Source organism: Choloepus didactylus, chromosome 9 (assembly GCF_015220235.1).
Source record: "Choloepus didactylus isolate mChoDid1 chromosome 9, mChoDid1.pri, whole genome shotgun sequence".
Taxonomy (NCBI): domain Eukaryota; kingdom Metazoa; phylum Chordata; class Mammalia; order Pilosa; family Megalonychidae; genus Choloepus; species Choloepus didactylus.
Window position 1 is genome coordinate 16,155,368 of NC_051315.1, and position 17,762 is coordinate 16,173,129.

Genomic DNA, 17,762 nt, shown 5'->3' on the forward strand with positions numbered 1-17,762 from the left:
TGTTTCTTCTACATTAAAGGGATTTCCAGGGAAGCACAGCTAAATGATACCTGGCTGGGCCTGTTAGCTGCACTTCTCGGGGCCCTTCGCATCACAAGTGAAAAGCAGGGCTCCTGTGGCAGGACCCCAGGGAGAGATGGGGACTGTTGAAGGTTTGTTAGCAGATGGTGATATTCTGAGCTGTCAAGGCTGATGGGAACAGTGGGCAGGAGGATGCACAAGAGAAGCTTTTGAAGATGTCCAATGAAGGGATACAAAATGACGTAGTGGTGACCTCCCATCACGAGACGTTACATTCTGCAGCAGGGGAGAGGGCTCAGAGGCAGGATCTGGGGCAACCTCACCCACCTTGGGATAGGATCTCCCTCTGTGGTGTATGCAGAATGTGAGTCTGGGGTCCCATATGACATGGTCTTTGCCCACCTTATGCATTCCAACCCCACCTCCTCCCTCAGCCTCCTCCTGGCTCTTCCTGCTCAGAATCCTGGGATTGCTGGGTTAGAGCCTGCTTATCCTCTTGTTCCTTATCTATACAATGAGGTTTTTTACTTCACAGGCGAGTGTGGAGGAATAAATGAAATAAATGCATGAAATCACTTAGAACAGTGCCCATAGTGGGTACCCAATAAATGTTAGCAAAGATTGGCAACATACCTCCATTTATTTTATATTTAATATATTAGTCTCCAGCCTTAGCCCTTTAAAACATGAAGGACTTAACAGGAAATGCGTATAATGGCACATAAGAATTTAAAGTATTAGAAGGAAAAAATATATATATATATGAATATGTATATTCAAATAGAGGAGTCAAACAGAATATATAAAGAACACAGAGAAGTTAAAGTTCTACATAGTTAATATCATTGGGTTTCACAACAGCCAGAATTAAAAGAAAAATATACTTAGTTTTCTTTACCTCTAAAGCCAAGCCCCCTCCCCAAGTAATCCTCTTAAGAAAGCAATGCTTTTCTTGAAATTGGTGCACAAATAATGTGGTGGGATTTCACACTGGCGCAGTAAGAGATGCTGTGGTCAGGACCTCCCTCAGTACCCCTCAGCACAGGAATAGATTTCATGCAACTCTTTTTAAGGTGATGGTGCCCCTTGATGAATCTTCCATCCCATCTGCTAATGTCTGTCTTGAAGCTTGGATATTCTTAGCCTTCACTGAATGAAGCAGAAAGGACTCTTCTGTGTTCTGCCCTCTGTGTGAACGAGGGCTGTCTTCTGTCTCCCCGAGGCTGCTGTCTCCAAGGACCTCCCTCACCCCCATCTCCTTAGTATTCCAACATTGGCAGACGAGTGTTTACTTTCTGCCACTATCCCCTTGAAGATTTTAGAGACTTCATGAAGTCTTTTGGAATGACATTGCATAATCTCATCCTGTTCTCATTCTGACAGTCCAGAAACTGAATATCATTGTAACCGTTTTGGCACCAGAGGTCCTTGTGATGTAGGAAGTCCCACCTTGCGGTGGCAGCATGCTAGGAGACTTTGGTTAAGTTGATCAAAAGATGTCTGCAGTGGGGGGAAAGGCCAGTGAGAATATCTGGGCCTCGCCTGGGAGCTGATACAGTCACCCCCTCTCAAAGTCTCTCTGTCTCTCTGCTTCTCCTCCAGGAGGGCCGCAAGAACGAGATGCTATTGTCCAAGGTGAAAGCCAAGGCCTGAGAATTCCCATCATCGTATGTCATTGATTTTTTTCCCTTGCCCGTATATCAACTACATCGTGAAATGGTTCTGAAAGCAACAGTAGAGAGAGATGCAGGTGTTATGATTCAACTCTCGGGATATTTCCTTTCTCCTGTGAGCTTCTATTTCTTCTCTGGTTGGTGGTTGTTGATGGAATCAGACAGTGTAACCCTTGTGGCTTGGATAAGAAACCCATCATCACATGAAGAAACATAAGCAGTATTTCTTCCCTGTGTCAATCCAACTTTGATTTCTCCAGTAACCCTGCATATGTGAAGGTGCCTGTATTTGTATGGACTCTGCAAATAAAGGGGAATTCATTGTTCAACAAATCTTAATTGAGCAACCACTGAGCAATAAGTCTTGAGTGAGATGCAGAGAAGTACAAAGCACAGTCCCTACACCTCAGGCATCCAGCAAGTGGCCTGTGGAGCAGATATAGCCCACCTGACCTCAGATTTTCCATGAGATTTTTTTTTTTTTAAGTAAACAAAAAGCTTTTAGCTGAATTGATCAACCCATGTGAATGTTAGTCACTTGGGCCCTTCACCCGCCCAAAGTGCCTTTCGTACCTGGCTCCTTGAGGTGCTGGCCCCAGGCTTGGATGGCGTAGCAACTTGGAAGCTCATGTCATTGGTTTAATCCTTACACACTCCCAAGTTCATTTACCCCAAAATTGAAAATGGGCCTCATATTGAGGACAATGACATAAGAATTACACTTGCCCGTGCCGATTCTCATTTGGGTCTCAGCCAACATGTGAATAATCTTGTGCATCCCCCTCATGGAAAGCATATACCGGGTCCTGCTCCCTAGGGCAGGCCCGGGTCTAACCAAGGAGATGAGACACTCACCCCGTCACGGCACCCCAGAGGAGTGCGTGATCAGTCCCAGCATGAAGGACATTGGGCTGACCCCGCAGGGCATGGAAGAGGAAGACTTCACAGGGGCTTTGCAGAGATACAGGGAGACTTCATGGGGAAGGTAGGGTCTTCACTAGATCTGAAGGGGGAATGGGATTTTAATAAGCAGACTAGGTGGGAAGGCCATTTTGGATAAATAGAGAAGTCTGTGGTTAAAAACCCAGGAGGGTGTGGGGAGAGGAGTGAATGGGCCAGTCTGCAGGAAGCAGAGACCATTCTGGGACCATAATTGAGACGGCCTCAAAGGGCCGGGGAGGGGTTGGAATTTATCCCCTGGAAATGAGCAGTCAGACCCAGAACAGACTCCTGCTCCTGCCCTGGCACTTAGGAGTCTGGAAACTTGGTCATGTTCCATACAGCCAGTGGGAGCTTCATGCCCCCTTCTGCATAAACCGTGCAGATGTACCTGCCAGCAGGTTTGGCTGTAAAACATAAAAGCCTACTCACGTCAGGCATACAGGCATTCAGTATAGTCACAGGAACAGTGTGATCGTTTTTAGTGCTCTAATGTATGTGATTCAGCAGGACTGATATGTACAGATTTAAAAAAAAAAAAAAGAATGTCTCACGCTGGATCAACGACAGCCAGTGACATCTGTGCCAGGCCTGCAAGGTGAGGCCTGGCTGCTCCCGGAGCTGGCGGAAGCAGCAGCACTTTTCCTGGGCCATGTGCAGCTCAGTTCAGCTGGTATCTTGGGGATTTGGAAAGCGTTCAATGAAGCTGAAGCAAGTAACTGCAAAAGAAAAAGTGGCACTTTGAGGGCAGAGGAAGGAGACAGCACTTTGTATTGGAAATTTTTGCAGGTTCAGGGCAACATCTTTGTTGCCTTATTGAGAAGACCATAGGCCTGCCTTGTAGCTAACTCAACTGCTTGAGCAGTCCTCGCTGTGCTGATGAGCATCGCCTGAGGAATACAAAGCAACAAATAGTTTTCTTTAAGGTGGCATTGATTTCAGGCTGCATTTTTGAAGAGTATGGTTCAGTTTGATTTTGATGTAGGAAAGTGTCAGTAGATACTGTTTCCCTTTTTGTAATCCACAAGGCCTAATACAGACAAATCTGTTTCCATTCCATAGCACTTTGAACTGTGCTTGGTGGCAGCAGAAGCCCTCCGAGTGCCCTTTGTGGATAATGAGGACACTAAGTGTGCTTGAGAGTCAGGCCTCATAGGCTGAGGAGGTGTCCCAAGTGCCCTGATCCTTTCAGAAGCCAGGGGTTCCTGCCAGCTCCATATCTTTCTGTGTGCTAGAATGTAGTACAGCCGTGTTCTGCTAAACACACAGGCTTTTCTTTCCAGAGTCAAAATGAAGGGAGAAAACATCCTTAAGTTGCTTTTTTTTAAAATGAACCTGTTTTGGGGGAGAAATGTGCAGTTCAGGAAGAGCCAGCTCCCTCGGGAAGCAACTTGTCCTCCTGCACAGTTAAGAGCGAGGAGCTCGCAACCGGGGCCAACTTCCCAGGACCAGCTGTTCAATGCCCTGGGATTCTCAACAGCCCCAGGGTCGGGGGTCCCCTCCCTCCCACATGCTTCTCATGGGGTGCAGATGAGTGGGGCTGCTTTGGTTTAAAATCACAATCAGAGTGGCAGTGAGCAGGATGGCCCAGAGAAGCGCAGGGCATGTTCCTTTCTCTCCGTGGCCTGGTCCCAGCCTTGTGGACAGCCGGGGTCAGCTGACATCACTAGACAGAGGTATGACATGGTAGAGAGCAGTTGCCAAAGTCACACTTGAGAGTTGTTTTCTTTTTTAACAAAAGGCAAATTCCAAGTTTGCCAGGCCTAAACTCTTGTGAGAGTCTGATGGTCGTGCTTTTTAACTTGGTTCTGGTTAGTAGCCCATATTCTGTGGATGACTGGATCCTGCCACAGTATCTCCTGAGTCCGTCAGTGGGACCACGAGGCAGAATAGCTAGCAGAAATGGGAGTCTTTCCCCAGGCCAGGCTGGGGACCCCTCCCCAAAGAAGACCGTAGTCCTGGTACCTCCTGAAACCTTGAGAACCCTCCAGGCAGCCCTCTTACCATCTCACAAAGTGTGTTTCCATGACCTCAGGGCTGTAACATTGGGGGCCCCTGGTCATGTCTGGCAGTGACCCATAAACCTGTGCGCCTGGTTTTCTGTTTTCACGAGATGCTCTTGTCTTGTCCTCTGTAGGTGACTGATGATCAATTTAAGAGGGACCTCGGCATTCCGGCTTTAACAGTTATTTGGCTGAACCTGAGTCCCTGTTGTGAAATGCAAGTGGTGGGGTTGATACATACTTTGAGGAAGAACACTTTTAGGAAGTGTTTTGTGATTTATTCAGAGCCAGTGTTGGTCTTCAAGTAAAAGACCTTCTTAGCAGAGGACAGTACAATGGCAAGCCCAGTAGAATGGGGTGCGTGCTGCCTGCCCCCGTGGCTGGGGATTAGCTGGGCTAAGCTCTTACAGATGAGCTTCAGAATCCCCCATGCCCTCTCCCTCCTTTACCCCCATTCCAGAGCTTTCCTTCTTTCAGCATATGGCAATAGGCTGAGAAGCCCTCATTACAAATATTGTTTTAACAGTCTCCCCTCTTCTTACCATAAATGTTTGGGGGGATTTAGTAGCTGGTCTGGAGCATATTTGACCATGTGGGAATACTGTACATCCTCCACATCAGCTGTGTGGTCATTCCTCCAACCTGCCACGCTCACTCCTGCCCCAGCTGTTACACTTGCTCTGCCCTCTGAGGCAGGATCTCGGGCAGTGGCTTTCCCTGACCACCTGATAAACTTACTGGCCCACTTAGCATCATCCTCCAGCCTTGAGCACATTCTGCCCTTCCCCCTGCTGTCTGTCCTGAAATCTGTGCGGAAGGTTAGATTATTTGATCTTAGTCCTTTGCAAGGCCTGTTACCTGCTCTCCCTTTGGAATGCAAGAACAACGAAAGCTGAGACCTTGCCCATCTTATTCCCCAGTCTCCCCAGCACCTGGCTCAAAGGAGATGATCACAAGGTTCTGGTTGGATAAAATCCTTCTCCAAATTGCATCTCTGCATTAGTAAAATTTAGAATGAACCTTTCCTCTAACTTACCTGTTTGAGAACAGGTAGATAATTCATTAAGCAGCTTTAGAGGATCTTGCTCTTAAAGTTTGTATGTTATAACTTAATCTTGAGGGGATGAAAAATGTGTCTGGTTTCAAAACTGTCATAGGAATTACCTTTTACAGATGTTTTTTCTCTCTCCATGTAAGGAAAAAAGAGAAAAGGAAAGCAGTGTAATGTCGGAGATTAGATTGTGAGTATGTTTTGACTCAAAATGTATCATGAATCCAAAGATAACTTTACTGGTGGAAATGACCTGGCCACACAAAGCAGAGAAATGGGAGAAGACTTCAGGGATTGGGGAAGCAGCCAGTGTTGTTGGAAATGGGAATTAGTACAAATTTCGTGGAAGGCAATTAGACAATATTAATCAAAAGTACAAGTGCACAAACCCTTTCAACCAACAATGCTACTTCTAAGAATTTTTCTTGTGTACAAGGGTTTTTATCACAGCATTATTTGTAATAGCAAAAAGCTGACAACCTCCACCAGTATAAACAGTTAAATTATGGCCAAGGCATAAAATGGAATACTATGCATAAATTTAAAAGAATGAAGCCACTTATGTGTACTACCATGGAATGATCCCCAAGATGCCTGGTTAAGTGGGGAGAAAAGAGGCTCATGGTGTATTAGTGTTTGTTTTTAAAACGGAGAAAAGGATGGAGAAGACTATGTATCTGTATACCTGTACAAATATATATGTGCATGTGTGTGCATGTGTGTATACAAACACATGTGCGTGTATCATACCTATCTCCTTGCGTATGCCTAGAATATCTCTGGGAGGATACACAGAAACCTGATGGCCTTGGTAGCCTCTGGGAGAGAAGGGTGGGAGGGAGAATTACATTTCACTGTATGGCTTTTCTACCTTTTGAATTTTGTACCATGTACATGTATTGCTTCTTCAAAAAAAATAAATAGTTTTTAAATTTTAATTTTGTTTACTTTTTAAAAAAATAGAACCAAGACAGAAGATGATTCTGGTTCAGTAAATCGGCTTTCCTAAGAAAGATAAAGCCTTTGAACCAAAAGTGATTAGACTCTCCTTGTCTTGGGTTCTGGGGAAAATAGGTTGGTGAGAAAGGGGCTGTCTTCTGGTGGGACAGCTGAGGAGAGGGAGCCATGAGAGGCTGCTGCTGCTCCAGTTGAGTGAGTGTGTGGGGCTGGTGGGCAGGGCCAACCTCTGGCTTTTGGGGTACAGGAGATAGGGGTTGTACCTCTGACCCTTCGTCCAAGGGGAGCCATGCCCATCTTGCGTGGACATTTGCTGTGGGTGATCCTTTCCCATCCCCATTTTTGCCAACACAGCTCTAATTTGTCTGGTGGCTCTGGGGTGGTAGTGTGCTCAGCCCAGGAGATGATTCATCCCATTTCTGTTTGTCAAGAATTCATTTACAGATGGGTGTTTAACCCAGTTCTGGCTAGTAGGGAAGCCCATTAGGGCTTCCCGGGAAGACTTTCCTGCTAATAATCAGCTAAAGTTGCAGCACAAGAGCCCCTGCCTTCCCTTCCTGTTTGCAAGTTGTCAGAAAGACAGAGTGGATGGAGCAGCCTCAAGCTTCTTGAGCCAATGAGAAGAGACAGCCTGACACACTGAGCTTGGCAGAGCAAAATACAGAAAGAGCCTGGGTCCCTAAAGGTATGATGAGCTTCTGTACCAACCTGGGGACCGCTTGTCTCCAGGTTTCCTGTTCCATGATGAAAATAAATCCCCGTTAACTCACTCATTCAACCAACAAATATTTGGACTCTTACACTGTGTCAAGCCTTAGGGATACATAGTGGGGGAAGCATACAAACAAGATAAATATGTAAACTATATTTTATGTTGCTTCAGCTTGCTGAGAAAAGTAGAGCAAGGAGGAAGGTTGGGAATGTCTGCTTTGGGTGGAGTGGTTGTAATTTTAAATGGAGTAGTTAGGGAAGCCCTCACTGACTGGGGAGGGAGTGCGTCATGCAGATAGCTGCGTGAAGAAAATCCCAGGCAGCAGAATGGCAAGCAGAAAGGCCCTGAAGCAGGAGGATACCCAGCAGGTGAGTTCAAGGAAGATCAAGGGGTGTGGGAAGCCAGTGGAGAGTTAGGGACGTGATCCAACTTCCTTTTTGCCGGGATCCCTCCAGCAGCTACGCTGAGCACAGACTGCAGCTGGGGTAAGAGCAAAAGCGGGAGCCCAGTGAAAAGACCACTGTGATGAGCCAGATGGAAATATAACCGAAATGAAGGTTTCACAAGGTGGTGCTTAGCCTTTCTGTAGGTGACACACTCGGATTTTTTTCATTTTCTATTTGATTTTGTTTTTAATGCTGGGCATTAAATTACTGGTTTCTATTCTTCATTCCTCTGTAGTAGGTAGACATCTTTGTCAAAGCACCATGGTGGGTGGAGTGTACTTCCCCATCCCTTGACTTAGGGCTTCTGCTTGGCCACCATGATCATAGCAGATGTGACATGAGCCAAGGTTTGAAAATGGCCTGTGTGGCTGAGCTCACCCTCTTGCAGTCCTGTCTTAAGAAGAACATACCTTGCTGGTCCAAGGAGGATGAGGACACACAGAGCAGACGTAGACCAAACCTGCAGCTTGAAGACAAGCCCAGATGATCCCTGGAGCTTACAGACTCCCTCTGGACTACCCTGCATTAGTGTGGAGGGGTCAGGTGAGGGGCCAGAGGAGTGGGCTTCTAGGGGTGGCACCTACCTTTGGAACAGGTTAGCAACATTGGTCAGAATCCACATTCCCTTCCACTTGGCACTGCTTCTCAGACACACCACCAAGAAATATGGAGGCCATATTAAAGGGGAGAAAAGGAGCAGACTTTGTATATTAAACATGACAATGTACAAGGTTAAACTATTAGGTCATCCACATGCATCCTGCAGGCCTTGGATTTTGCAGAATTAGAGTCTGACTGTAAGACACCTTAGTGATACCTTAGTAAATAAATGCAGACAAGGAAGAGGTGTTTTCCTCCTATGCTCCCCTCTCCCACCTTGGTCATATTCTGTAGGCACAGGGATTTGAGGCAGAGCAGAGTCATTGTACTTGCCAAGGAAGTTCCTGGGAAGTTTGTTGTAAATCAGATATTTTTTTGTCAACAGCCTTCTATTTCTGATACTCTGTATTAAAAGTAATCACAAGTGCATCCTTGCATAAATCAATGATTAACTGATCCATTTCAGAAATTCAGCATTTCACGATTATATTGAGTGGTCGGGGAAGGTCTCACTAACTGAAGAAAAGGTTCAAGCCTGAAAGGTCCAGTGAAAGTTGCCACCAAATTAGCAAGCAGTCAGCTTCCTTTGAAGGAGGACTCTTAAGAGTAAGTGTGATTTTTTTTCTTCCTGAGATGCTTCCATAATGATCCTACCTTAAAGCACAGGCCAAATGAACACAAGATAAAGCATCCAAAATAAGCATGTATAGATAAAACTGAGCACAACAGCTGCAGATGGTGAGTGCTCAATAAATTGTTCTATTAAAATTTATTCTTGATTGTCCACTTTATGGAGGGAGGGAGTAGGGGGAGACAGTGCTTACAAAAAAAGATGATTAACATCACCTAATTTCTTTCTCTCAAGAGGGGAAAAATCTCCAGCAGACCCAAGCTCGAACTGTGGTCCTTAAAATACAAGTGATGGATGACTGAGAAAGCCATTTGATGGATAAGTATATCACCTTGTTCCGCTTCCTCCAGATTGTCAGTCATCTCCTTATTTTATTCCTTTCCCTTTGTTCCTGCCTCTAGCAGCAAAGAAATGATTGGGCCACTCGTTCTTCCCATACTCCCTTCAGAGTCTCTCTTCTCAACAGAGCCTCAGTCAGAGATAAGACCGTGGATTTAAGGTTATACAGGTCCACAATCCCTTATCAACAGTTGAGAAAATACAAAAAGTTCTGGAAACTGAAAAGTAATAGTAACTCAACTGACAGCAAAATCTGATGTGACCCAAACCCATTTGGTGGCTGATGTGAGGCTATTTTTAGTCCTCTTCTCATCACATCAGTATTCATACATTTTACTGCAGAAATATCCATGTGTTTGATTACAAGGTGCTGCCCCAGCCCCACCTGGGGGGTATTAGATAATTTAGGGACTGTGTGCCATATGGCCTTCCTATAACCTAAAATAATTCTGAATTCCAAAACCCACTGGTTCCAAAGATTTTGGAAATGGCACTGTGGACCTGTGTTCTCTGACATGCCCCAAAGTACAAGTACTCTACTCTATAGTGTAAGCTTTAGGAATATCTGTATACTTCAGAGATCAAATGAACAGAAGGCAGAGTAGAACCTTTTGTGTAAATTAAGAGGCCTAATCACTAGGCAGCCAGCCTCCTCCATAATCAGGTGGGCTGTGGCTACCATGACTTAGTCCAGGTATCTCCCTAGCACACCCTTGGATTCTCACATACTTGAGCCAAATTTTATATTTTCTGGAAGTCCAAGAATTACTGTGGTGGTTTTTTGAGTTTTCATCGTTGTTTGGGTTTGAACCCCACAACAGGCATTTTCCCCATCCCAGTGCCATGTATATATGAATGAATGATTCTGAGCCAAGAAATAAGTGATTGAAAAGTATTTTATTATACATAAGAGTTAGTGATGATGAAATAGGAAAGTTTCTCACAGCTGCCATCCCCTATGGAATGAAAGCAGAGAAAATACCTCACCCGTGATTCTCAACTGTGGCTGCACCTTGGACTCACCTGGGAGCTGTAAAAAGCACCTCTGCAAGGTCTCCCCTCCAGAATCCCAATTTAATTGGGCCAAAGAGCAACCTAAGCATCCAGCAATGTCTCTCATTGATAAAATGTCATCTAGATCCAGTGAAATTAATGATCTATGGATCATCAGACCTCTCCTTTGAAAGTCTGGTTCAGTGAGTCTGGAATAGCCTAGGACTTTAAAAATAAATAAGTAAACTGTAGGTGATCCTCTTCTCACAAATGTGGGATACACCGCCTTTGAGGTAGGGGGTGATAGGCTGAGTGGGCCTCAAAACAAGCCACCAGGATGCTGTGCCGAGAGACCTCTGAGAGAGAGTGTTAGACTAAAGAAAAGGCAGGTTGATGGTGCATTTTGCCATCTAACCACTCAGCAGTAATTGCCTGAAGTGCTGTCCTGAAAAGGATTCTGAGGTGGAGTTCCTGCTCAATGGGGAAATGGGGCACAACTGACAAGCAGTGTCTCCCACATGCAGCAAGAGAGCACAGGTGCACGCTGGCTGTTCTTGTGAGATCTGGCAGTGCTGCTCCTCCCGTCCAGGCCCTCTGTGGTCTCAAAACACCAGCAGTCCTCAGCTGGAGGATGGAGGCTCCCAGATCACAAGTAAAGGGGAAAATACAAGTTTCTTCCCTGCAAACCTTCATGTCTCTCCAAGCCCTGCATTTACCTCTGTTTGGTGAAGAGGCTCTTGAAGGCATTGTTGTAGTTCTTGTTAAAAGCTGTGTAAATCAGGGGATTGAAGAAAGAATTGGAGTAGCCGAGCCACAGGAATATGCTTTTCCAAATGGGGGGCAGGGTGCAGGCACAGAGGGGGCTGATGAGCTCTGTGAGGAAGAAGGGGATCCAGCACAGCACAAACACGCCAATCAGAATCCCCACCATCACGGCTGCTCGCTTCTCCTTCTGCTCCCGCCACGAGTCGCCACTCTCCTGAAAAGCCACCGTTGCACGGCGACGGGATGTGAACACCATCTCAACCTCAGGGGGCGTCTCCTCCGTCTTGGAATAAAGGAAACATGGAATTAAAAAAAAGCAAAACAAAACATAATCATCATATGTTTAAAGCCACATGAGGCTATGCCAGTCTTGCCCAACACCTCTCCTCCAGCCTCATTCAAGAGGCATTTATTGCACAATCCATCAGAAAATACTAGGTGAAAAAGTAACTGAAACTGTAAAATTAAGTGTGAAGATTCTTCAGGGAGTGCAAGTTATAGGCTGCACGATTTCAATTAATATGGTATGAGGGTTAGGTTCATGTGTCAACTTAGCAAGAGTATGATGTCCAGTTATTTGGTCAAACATGCTCTGGCCTGATTGTTACTGTGAAGGTATTTTGTGGATTTCACAATTATTAGTTGACTGCATCCATGGCTGATTACATCTATAATCAACGAGAGATTGCCTTTAGCAATGAGGGTAAGGCATTCCTTTCATTCAATCATCCAAACAGTTGGAGGCTTTAAAGGGAGAACTGAGGATTTCAGCACTCAGAATTTTTCTCTGTACTTCTGGGCAGTTCATTGTCACCATCAGAGTTCCCAACTTGCGGCTTCTCCTGGGGTATTCAATGTCACCATTGAGTTTCCAACTTGGTTCTCTAACCTGATTAGATTAAAAGGTTCTAATGATGCTATTTCCAATGATCAAGATGGCACTGACAGAGGTGTTCATCAACATGGTGATATAAGACATCCCCTGGAAATCTCCCCTCAGAAACAGCTAATCAAAGGACAGTCCCAATTGCATGGATTTCTGGAGGAAGATACAGACTGGAGGAGGACTCCACAAATGCTGAATCAAAGGAAAAGGGGTTGGGTAGGTGATCTATAATCCAGACCTGCCAGTCCAGACCCATCCCATCATTCAGTCCCGTGCAGCTTAAGAGTCACACAGTGGCAGCACATCCCGGGTATCTCCTGCCGTGGACGCAGACCGCAGAGCCACTCATAGCAGTGAGTTAGAATTTCACACATAACCAGGCACAGGGACTAAAGCCACAGAGACCCAGGGCAGAACCCAAGAGGCTGGTGAGTATTTGCATACAGAAGGGCCCCAGGAAACAAAAGAAACTGCAACAGACCTGATGGCAAGAGAGGTGAATACACCAACCCGATTTCTGATTGCTGGATCACCTAAGCAAAAAACAGACCATTGGGAACACTGAACCTATCTGGCTTGCTAGGGCAGGATACCTAGGAAGTTACCAGGAGCAGAAAAGCCTCACGGGAAAAATAAAGGGAAAACTGAACTGCTGTAAGAAAGGACAGGTCCCGGAAATGAGAAGTATAATGAAAAGGGGGCACTGAATGAGAGAGAGAAGTTAAACAAATCCTAGAAGCTGGGGAGAAAATTCTGCATAAAAACAAAAGAAATCAGGATTCCCAGAGAAAGAACAGAGGAAAGGAAGCTCTCTCCTGGAGGTAAAATAATTGCAGATAAAAAGGCAGTCTTAGCGGCACCTGACAGATTGAAGGTAGCCAGGTGGTGCTGAGCAGCAGGGGCAGCTGCCAGCCAAGGAGAATCAGTGCGCTATCCAGGTCAAGTAAGAGCTTAATCACTGTGCCCACCTGCAGAAGCTCACCATAGAAGAAGTCCACCATGGAGGAGTTCACCCATAACTGGATGGTTCTAAGCAGTGTGAGAGCCAACACTTCTTGGAAAAGGTGGTGATCTGCCTGCATGACAGCTTCCCCAAGCCCGAATGTGTGTGCAAGGAGCCTCCCTACAAAGTGGAGAAGTTGGGTCATGGTGGCTTCATCATGCCCATCGAGGTACATTTCAAAACCAAGGAGAAGCTGAGGCAGGTTTGTTTTACTTCTGACTTGTTCCTGAACCTGGAGGGCAACCCACCTGTGAATCACCTCCACTGCGAGAATCTGACCTTCAGCAATCCCACCACTGAATTCCGGTGGAAGTTCCTGAGGGCTGGTGGGGACACCAACAAGGAGAACAGCAAGGCCTCCAAGCCCCACAAGGCAGCCATGGAGCCCCAGGAGCAGCCCCACAAAGAATCGAAGAGCAAGAGCTCCTCCAGGGAATCTCAGCACAAGCAGACCAAGACCTCCAAGAACACCCCCGGAAGCTGGGCGAGGGCTGGCTTCCCAAGGCTGCATTTAGAGAGCCCAAGATTGCCCTGAAGGAGACCAACTGAACAGCATGTCTCCCAAGGGGGGGCCCAAGCCCCCACCTTCACCCAAATCTTTCAGCAAGTGGATTGCTGCCAGACTCGCCAAATCCCAGCACAAAAAAGTCAAAGAGCAGCTTTTAGGGATCCAAGAGTACTTTGGGTACCTCACCTTGCAACTCATCTTCCTCCCTCTCAGTCAAAAAGCTGGCCAAGGAAAAGCAGCACCAAATGGGAGAAGGTCAAGGCTGAGAATGAGCCCAAGGAGGTCAAAAGACCACTGGTAGTGGAGGAGTCCAACTCAGAGGAACAGGCGTCCTAAAAGTCAGGGCTGAACTTGAAAGGTGAAATCACTGCTCTTCCCCCTACGTGGGATCAGACACCCAGGGGAGTGAATCTCCCTGGCAACATGGAATATGACTCCCAGGGAGGAATGTAGACCTGGCATCGTGGGATGGAGAACATCTTCTTGACCAAAAGGGGGATGTGAAAGGAAATGAAATAAGCTTCAGTAGCAGAGAGATTCCAAAAGGAGCCGAGAGGTCACTCTGGTGGGCACTCTTACGCACACTTTAGACAACTCTTTTTAGGTTCTAAAGAATTGGGGTAGCTGGTGGTGGATACCTGAAACTATCAAACTACAACCCAGAACCCATGAATCTCGAAAACAGTTGTATAAAAATGTAGCTTATGAGGGGTGACAATGGGATTGGGAAAGCCATAAGGACCACACTCCACTTTGTCTAGTTTATGGATGGATGAGTAGAAAAATAGGGGAAGGAAACAAACAGACAAAGGTACCCAGTGTTCTTTTTTACTTCAATTGCTCTTTTTCACTCTAATTATTACTCTTGTTATTTGTGTGTGTGTGCTAATGAAGGTGTCAGGGATTGATTTAGGTGATGAATGTACAACTATGTAATGGTACTGTGAACAATCGAAAGTGCGATTTGTTTTGTATGACTGCGTGGTACGTGAACATATCTCAATAAAATGAAGATTTAAAAAAAAAAAAAAAAAGTCAGGGCTGCCCAGTCAAGCCCTTGCAACTCCAGCTCCAGTTCATATTTGAGTTCCGGCTCAGATTTTGAGCCATCTCAGTACCATGGTCAAGGGTCTCTGCGCTCCATGGTGGCAGATCTGCAGTCTGAGGCACCCAGCAAAGACGACTCTTCATCCGTCAAAGAAGCTACAGTCAAGACAAACCCAGGGAGGGATTCCAAGTTGAGCTTCAGCAACAATGAGAATGACAGCAGCGATGACTCCTGCCTGCCCATTCATAGGCCCCCTCAAGCTACCCTCACCCAGCAGCAAGATGACAGGCCAAAGGAGCCCTGGGTCCTGCAGCAAGCCTGAGAAGATCCTCAAAAAGGGTACCTTTGACAAGACCTACACGGACAAGCTGGTAGAGCTGTACTGAAGGCTGATGGCCCTGTGGGAGTGCAGTGGGATGTCGTAGATCATGAACCTGATCAAGGAGACCGATCACTTTCACGTCATCAACACCATCTTCGACTTCCACCTCTTCTCCCTGGAGGAGCACACTGTGCGCAAGCTGCAGAGCTGCCTGGAGGCTGTGGCCACTTGACCCTGGGCCAGATGCCAGTCCCCTGTCCCCTCGGGGATCCCAGAGTTCTGGGAGCCCAGGCCCCACCTGCCTTCCTCCTACCTGCACTGCTTTAGTGACCGCCCTGTCCTTGGCCCACATAGCCAGCTGCACTTTCATCAGCATCTACCCCACTGTCCCTACCACCTTGGGAGTTGGGGGGCTGGACACTCACAAGGGGGCACCCACAGGGCACCCAGGAGGCTTTCACTCTGTGGCACCTAGTCAGACTGGCATCTGATGCCAGGGACGGGCCTCCCAGTCTGCAGCCAGCAGCAAGGCTACTGCTATGTCAGTGCCCCTGGGGCTCCTCTGCCTCCCATAGGATCCTCTTCCACTCCTTGTGTTGATCAAGTCTTGACACTTCTAACAAATGTGCTTTTGCCAAATAAGATGGGTTAGTTTGTGGAGTTTTCCAAGGAGCATCAGTGTTACTGACCCTCTTTGGGTCAGACCCCCAAAACGGATCTCCTGTCCGGTGTCGCTTGCACCTATAGAATGAAACCAGATAAATGTGAGGCAAAGCAGAACTTGATTCTTTGGCCAAAGAATGGAGAAGGGTAGATTCGTGTCCTAAATGCACCTTCTCCCCAAAGGGAGGTGAGTGAGATTTCTTTATCCGGGATGACAGGGCATGGCCTGGGCATATGCAGATAAGCCCCCTCTGCACTTGACACTATGCTTTCCATTTGCACTCAACACTTCTGCACATGGTGCCCAGCTGTGGTTACTTGGACTGCTCTTGTGGTTACTGGCTTCCTGCGCTTGGTTTCTGAAAGCAAGCATAGCTCAGACAAAGGTTGGGTGGAAATTTTTATGAGTGCTAATCCTGGGGTGATGCTTCATCCTGGTAACAACTCCCCCCTCTGTTTATATACTTCTCATTCTTGAGGAGCCTTGAGGACAGGAAGTCTGGCTCCTGTAGGTGCTTACTGGTGAATGTGGACATTGTCATGGGGCCCAGCAGAGGAGCAGAACCTTTTCCTGGCTACCTTAAGGTACATTTGGTTATCACCAGGTTGAAAACCCAACTGTTCATAACCTTGGGTTACAGTCATCTGCAACTTACTGGTCTTAAGTGTCTTGCTTACAAAGGATGTTAGGCAGTTGAATATACAGGGCCTAAATATAAGTTAACATCAGAATTGCCACTGGGAGTCCTAGGAATGAGAGAAACCAGGTAAAGTTGAGGATGCGTGTTTCACTATGTTCCAGATCTCTGCATGCTGGCTGGCCCTTGGCTTGACTTCTGAGCCAGGTGACGTGATCGAAAATCGTTTTAGTGCTAGTTTCAACCTGACTGCTGGTATTGACGTAGAAGCAACTGGAGGTATTAGCTAAGGCACAAACCCCTCCTTGCTCTGTAAAGAGATATTTTAACACTTTTGGCCATTGAATCTGAAAGTCTTGACACTTCTACCCTCCTGGGATGTTGGGGCCACATTTACCTTTATCTATGGGGATAGGTTGGTTACAGAGGACTGGATTGGGGGAATGGTATATTTGCTCTAAATATGGGATGTTAAAGCCATGTGGACTCATTAACTGCTTGACCTTCTAGCCAGAGGTACCCTTGAGAACTTCCAATGGGTTGATCATGGAAGACCCAGCAATTGGAGAGATTATGTCTTTTAACAATATCTGATGTAATTTTAACTCTTGTGTTATTAGCCCATGGACCTGTTAGGTCCACGGTTCCAGTTACAGAGAGAAGCTGAAGTAGGAAAGAAAGACTTATGGCTGAGCAGGCCATCCTTTATAGTCAAACAAATTGCCTGGACCACAAATCTTCAGTGGCCTCACTCACTGCTCTTTAAAAGTCTTGTACTATCCAATACACTCCATTTTTAACTGGGAGGATCAGGTGTTGCAGGCTGATCTACAGGGCCAAGTAAGTCCTTGGCTTAGAGGGTTTTTTATATTATTATTATTATTATTATTTTTATGGAGGCTGTTCCAGCCAAGTGAGTCCTTGGCTTAGAGGGTTTTTGTATTATTATGTTTTTTTTTTTATGGAGGCTGTGCCTTTCAAGGCCTCCTGCCTTGGGGGTATTGTTTCCTGTTAGGACAGGTGTGCCCTGGTTTGGGCTCTACTACTGGCTGGGCTTCCTTGGCCTGTCCCACTAGCCCTTGTGCCCGAAGTCTAGGGTCCACTCCCGCGAGTGTGTTAGAAGTGGATTGCCTGGGCCTCTTTCCTTTTCCCTTTTGGTCATTAACATGATGAGTTTGTGTAGGGAGTTTGCAAGAGGGGAATAATTATTTCTAACTTATTTCTTTGTAAATATATCATTGTCCCTAAGTTTTGTAAGAGATCTCTTCTTAATGGAGGGGCACTCTGGGACAAACAAGGAATGTGACAGCTTGTTCACTTAATTTGTACTCCAGGGGTTCTATAAATGATTTACTATTGGCATTTCCCGATACCCCCATTATATTAAACTTTTGTTGGGTAAGTTTGCCAGGTTTGGTGTTCAAACTGAGTATGTGGCTCCAGTGCCAATTAAAAATTTGTCCAGCTAGCCCCCATGTCCAGTGTCGGCCGGGGCTCCTCGGGGGTTATGTTGATAGGCCTGGGAGCCTGGTGAGGAGCCCCGTGGCCCTGTCATTCTTCATCT

At 46.4% G+C, this 17,762-nt stretch overlaps 2 protein-coding genes and 1 pseudogene across 3 annotated transcripts in view; 2 read left to right on the top strand and 1 right to left on the bottom strand.

Moving 5' to 3' along the window:
* CCDC93 (coiled-coil domain containing 93) overlaps positions 1 to 13,037 on the top strand; it is a 136,291-nt gene extending 123,254 nt beyond the window's left edge. The window contains exons 24-25 of one of the 2 annotated variants that reach the window (XR_005218913.1): positions 1,624 to 9,008; positions 9,268 to 13,037. Coding sequence is in view for 1 of the 2 variants with exons in the window: in XM_037850246.1 (XP_037706174.1) it covers positions 1,624 to 1,674 (51 nt within the window). In the remaining variant the exon portion in view is untranslated. Of the gene's footprint in view, positions 1 to 1,623; positions 9,009 to 9,267 lie in introns of those variants that run through there. The other variant, XM_037850246.1, reaches the window with a different exon arrangement.
* LOC119543678 (5-hydroxytryptamine receptor 5B-like) overlaps positions 11,078 to 17,762 on the bottom strand; it is an 84,105-nt gene continuing 77,420 nt past the window's right edge. The window contains exon 4 of the mRNA XM_037848625.1: positions 11,078 to 11,413. Coding sequence (XP_037704553.1) covers positions 11,078 to 11,413 — 336 coding nt within the window. The remainder of the gene's footprint in view (positions 11,414 to 17,762) is intronic.
* LOC119544466 lies at positions 11,785 to 16,997 on the top strand (annotated as a pseudogene).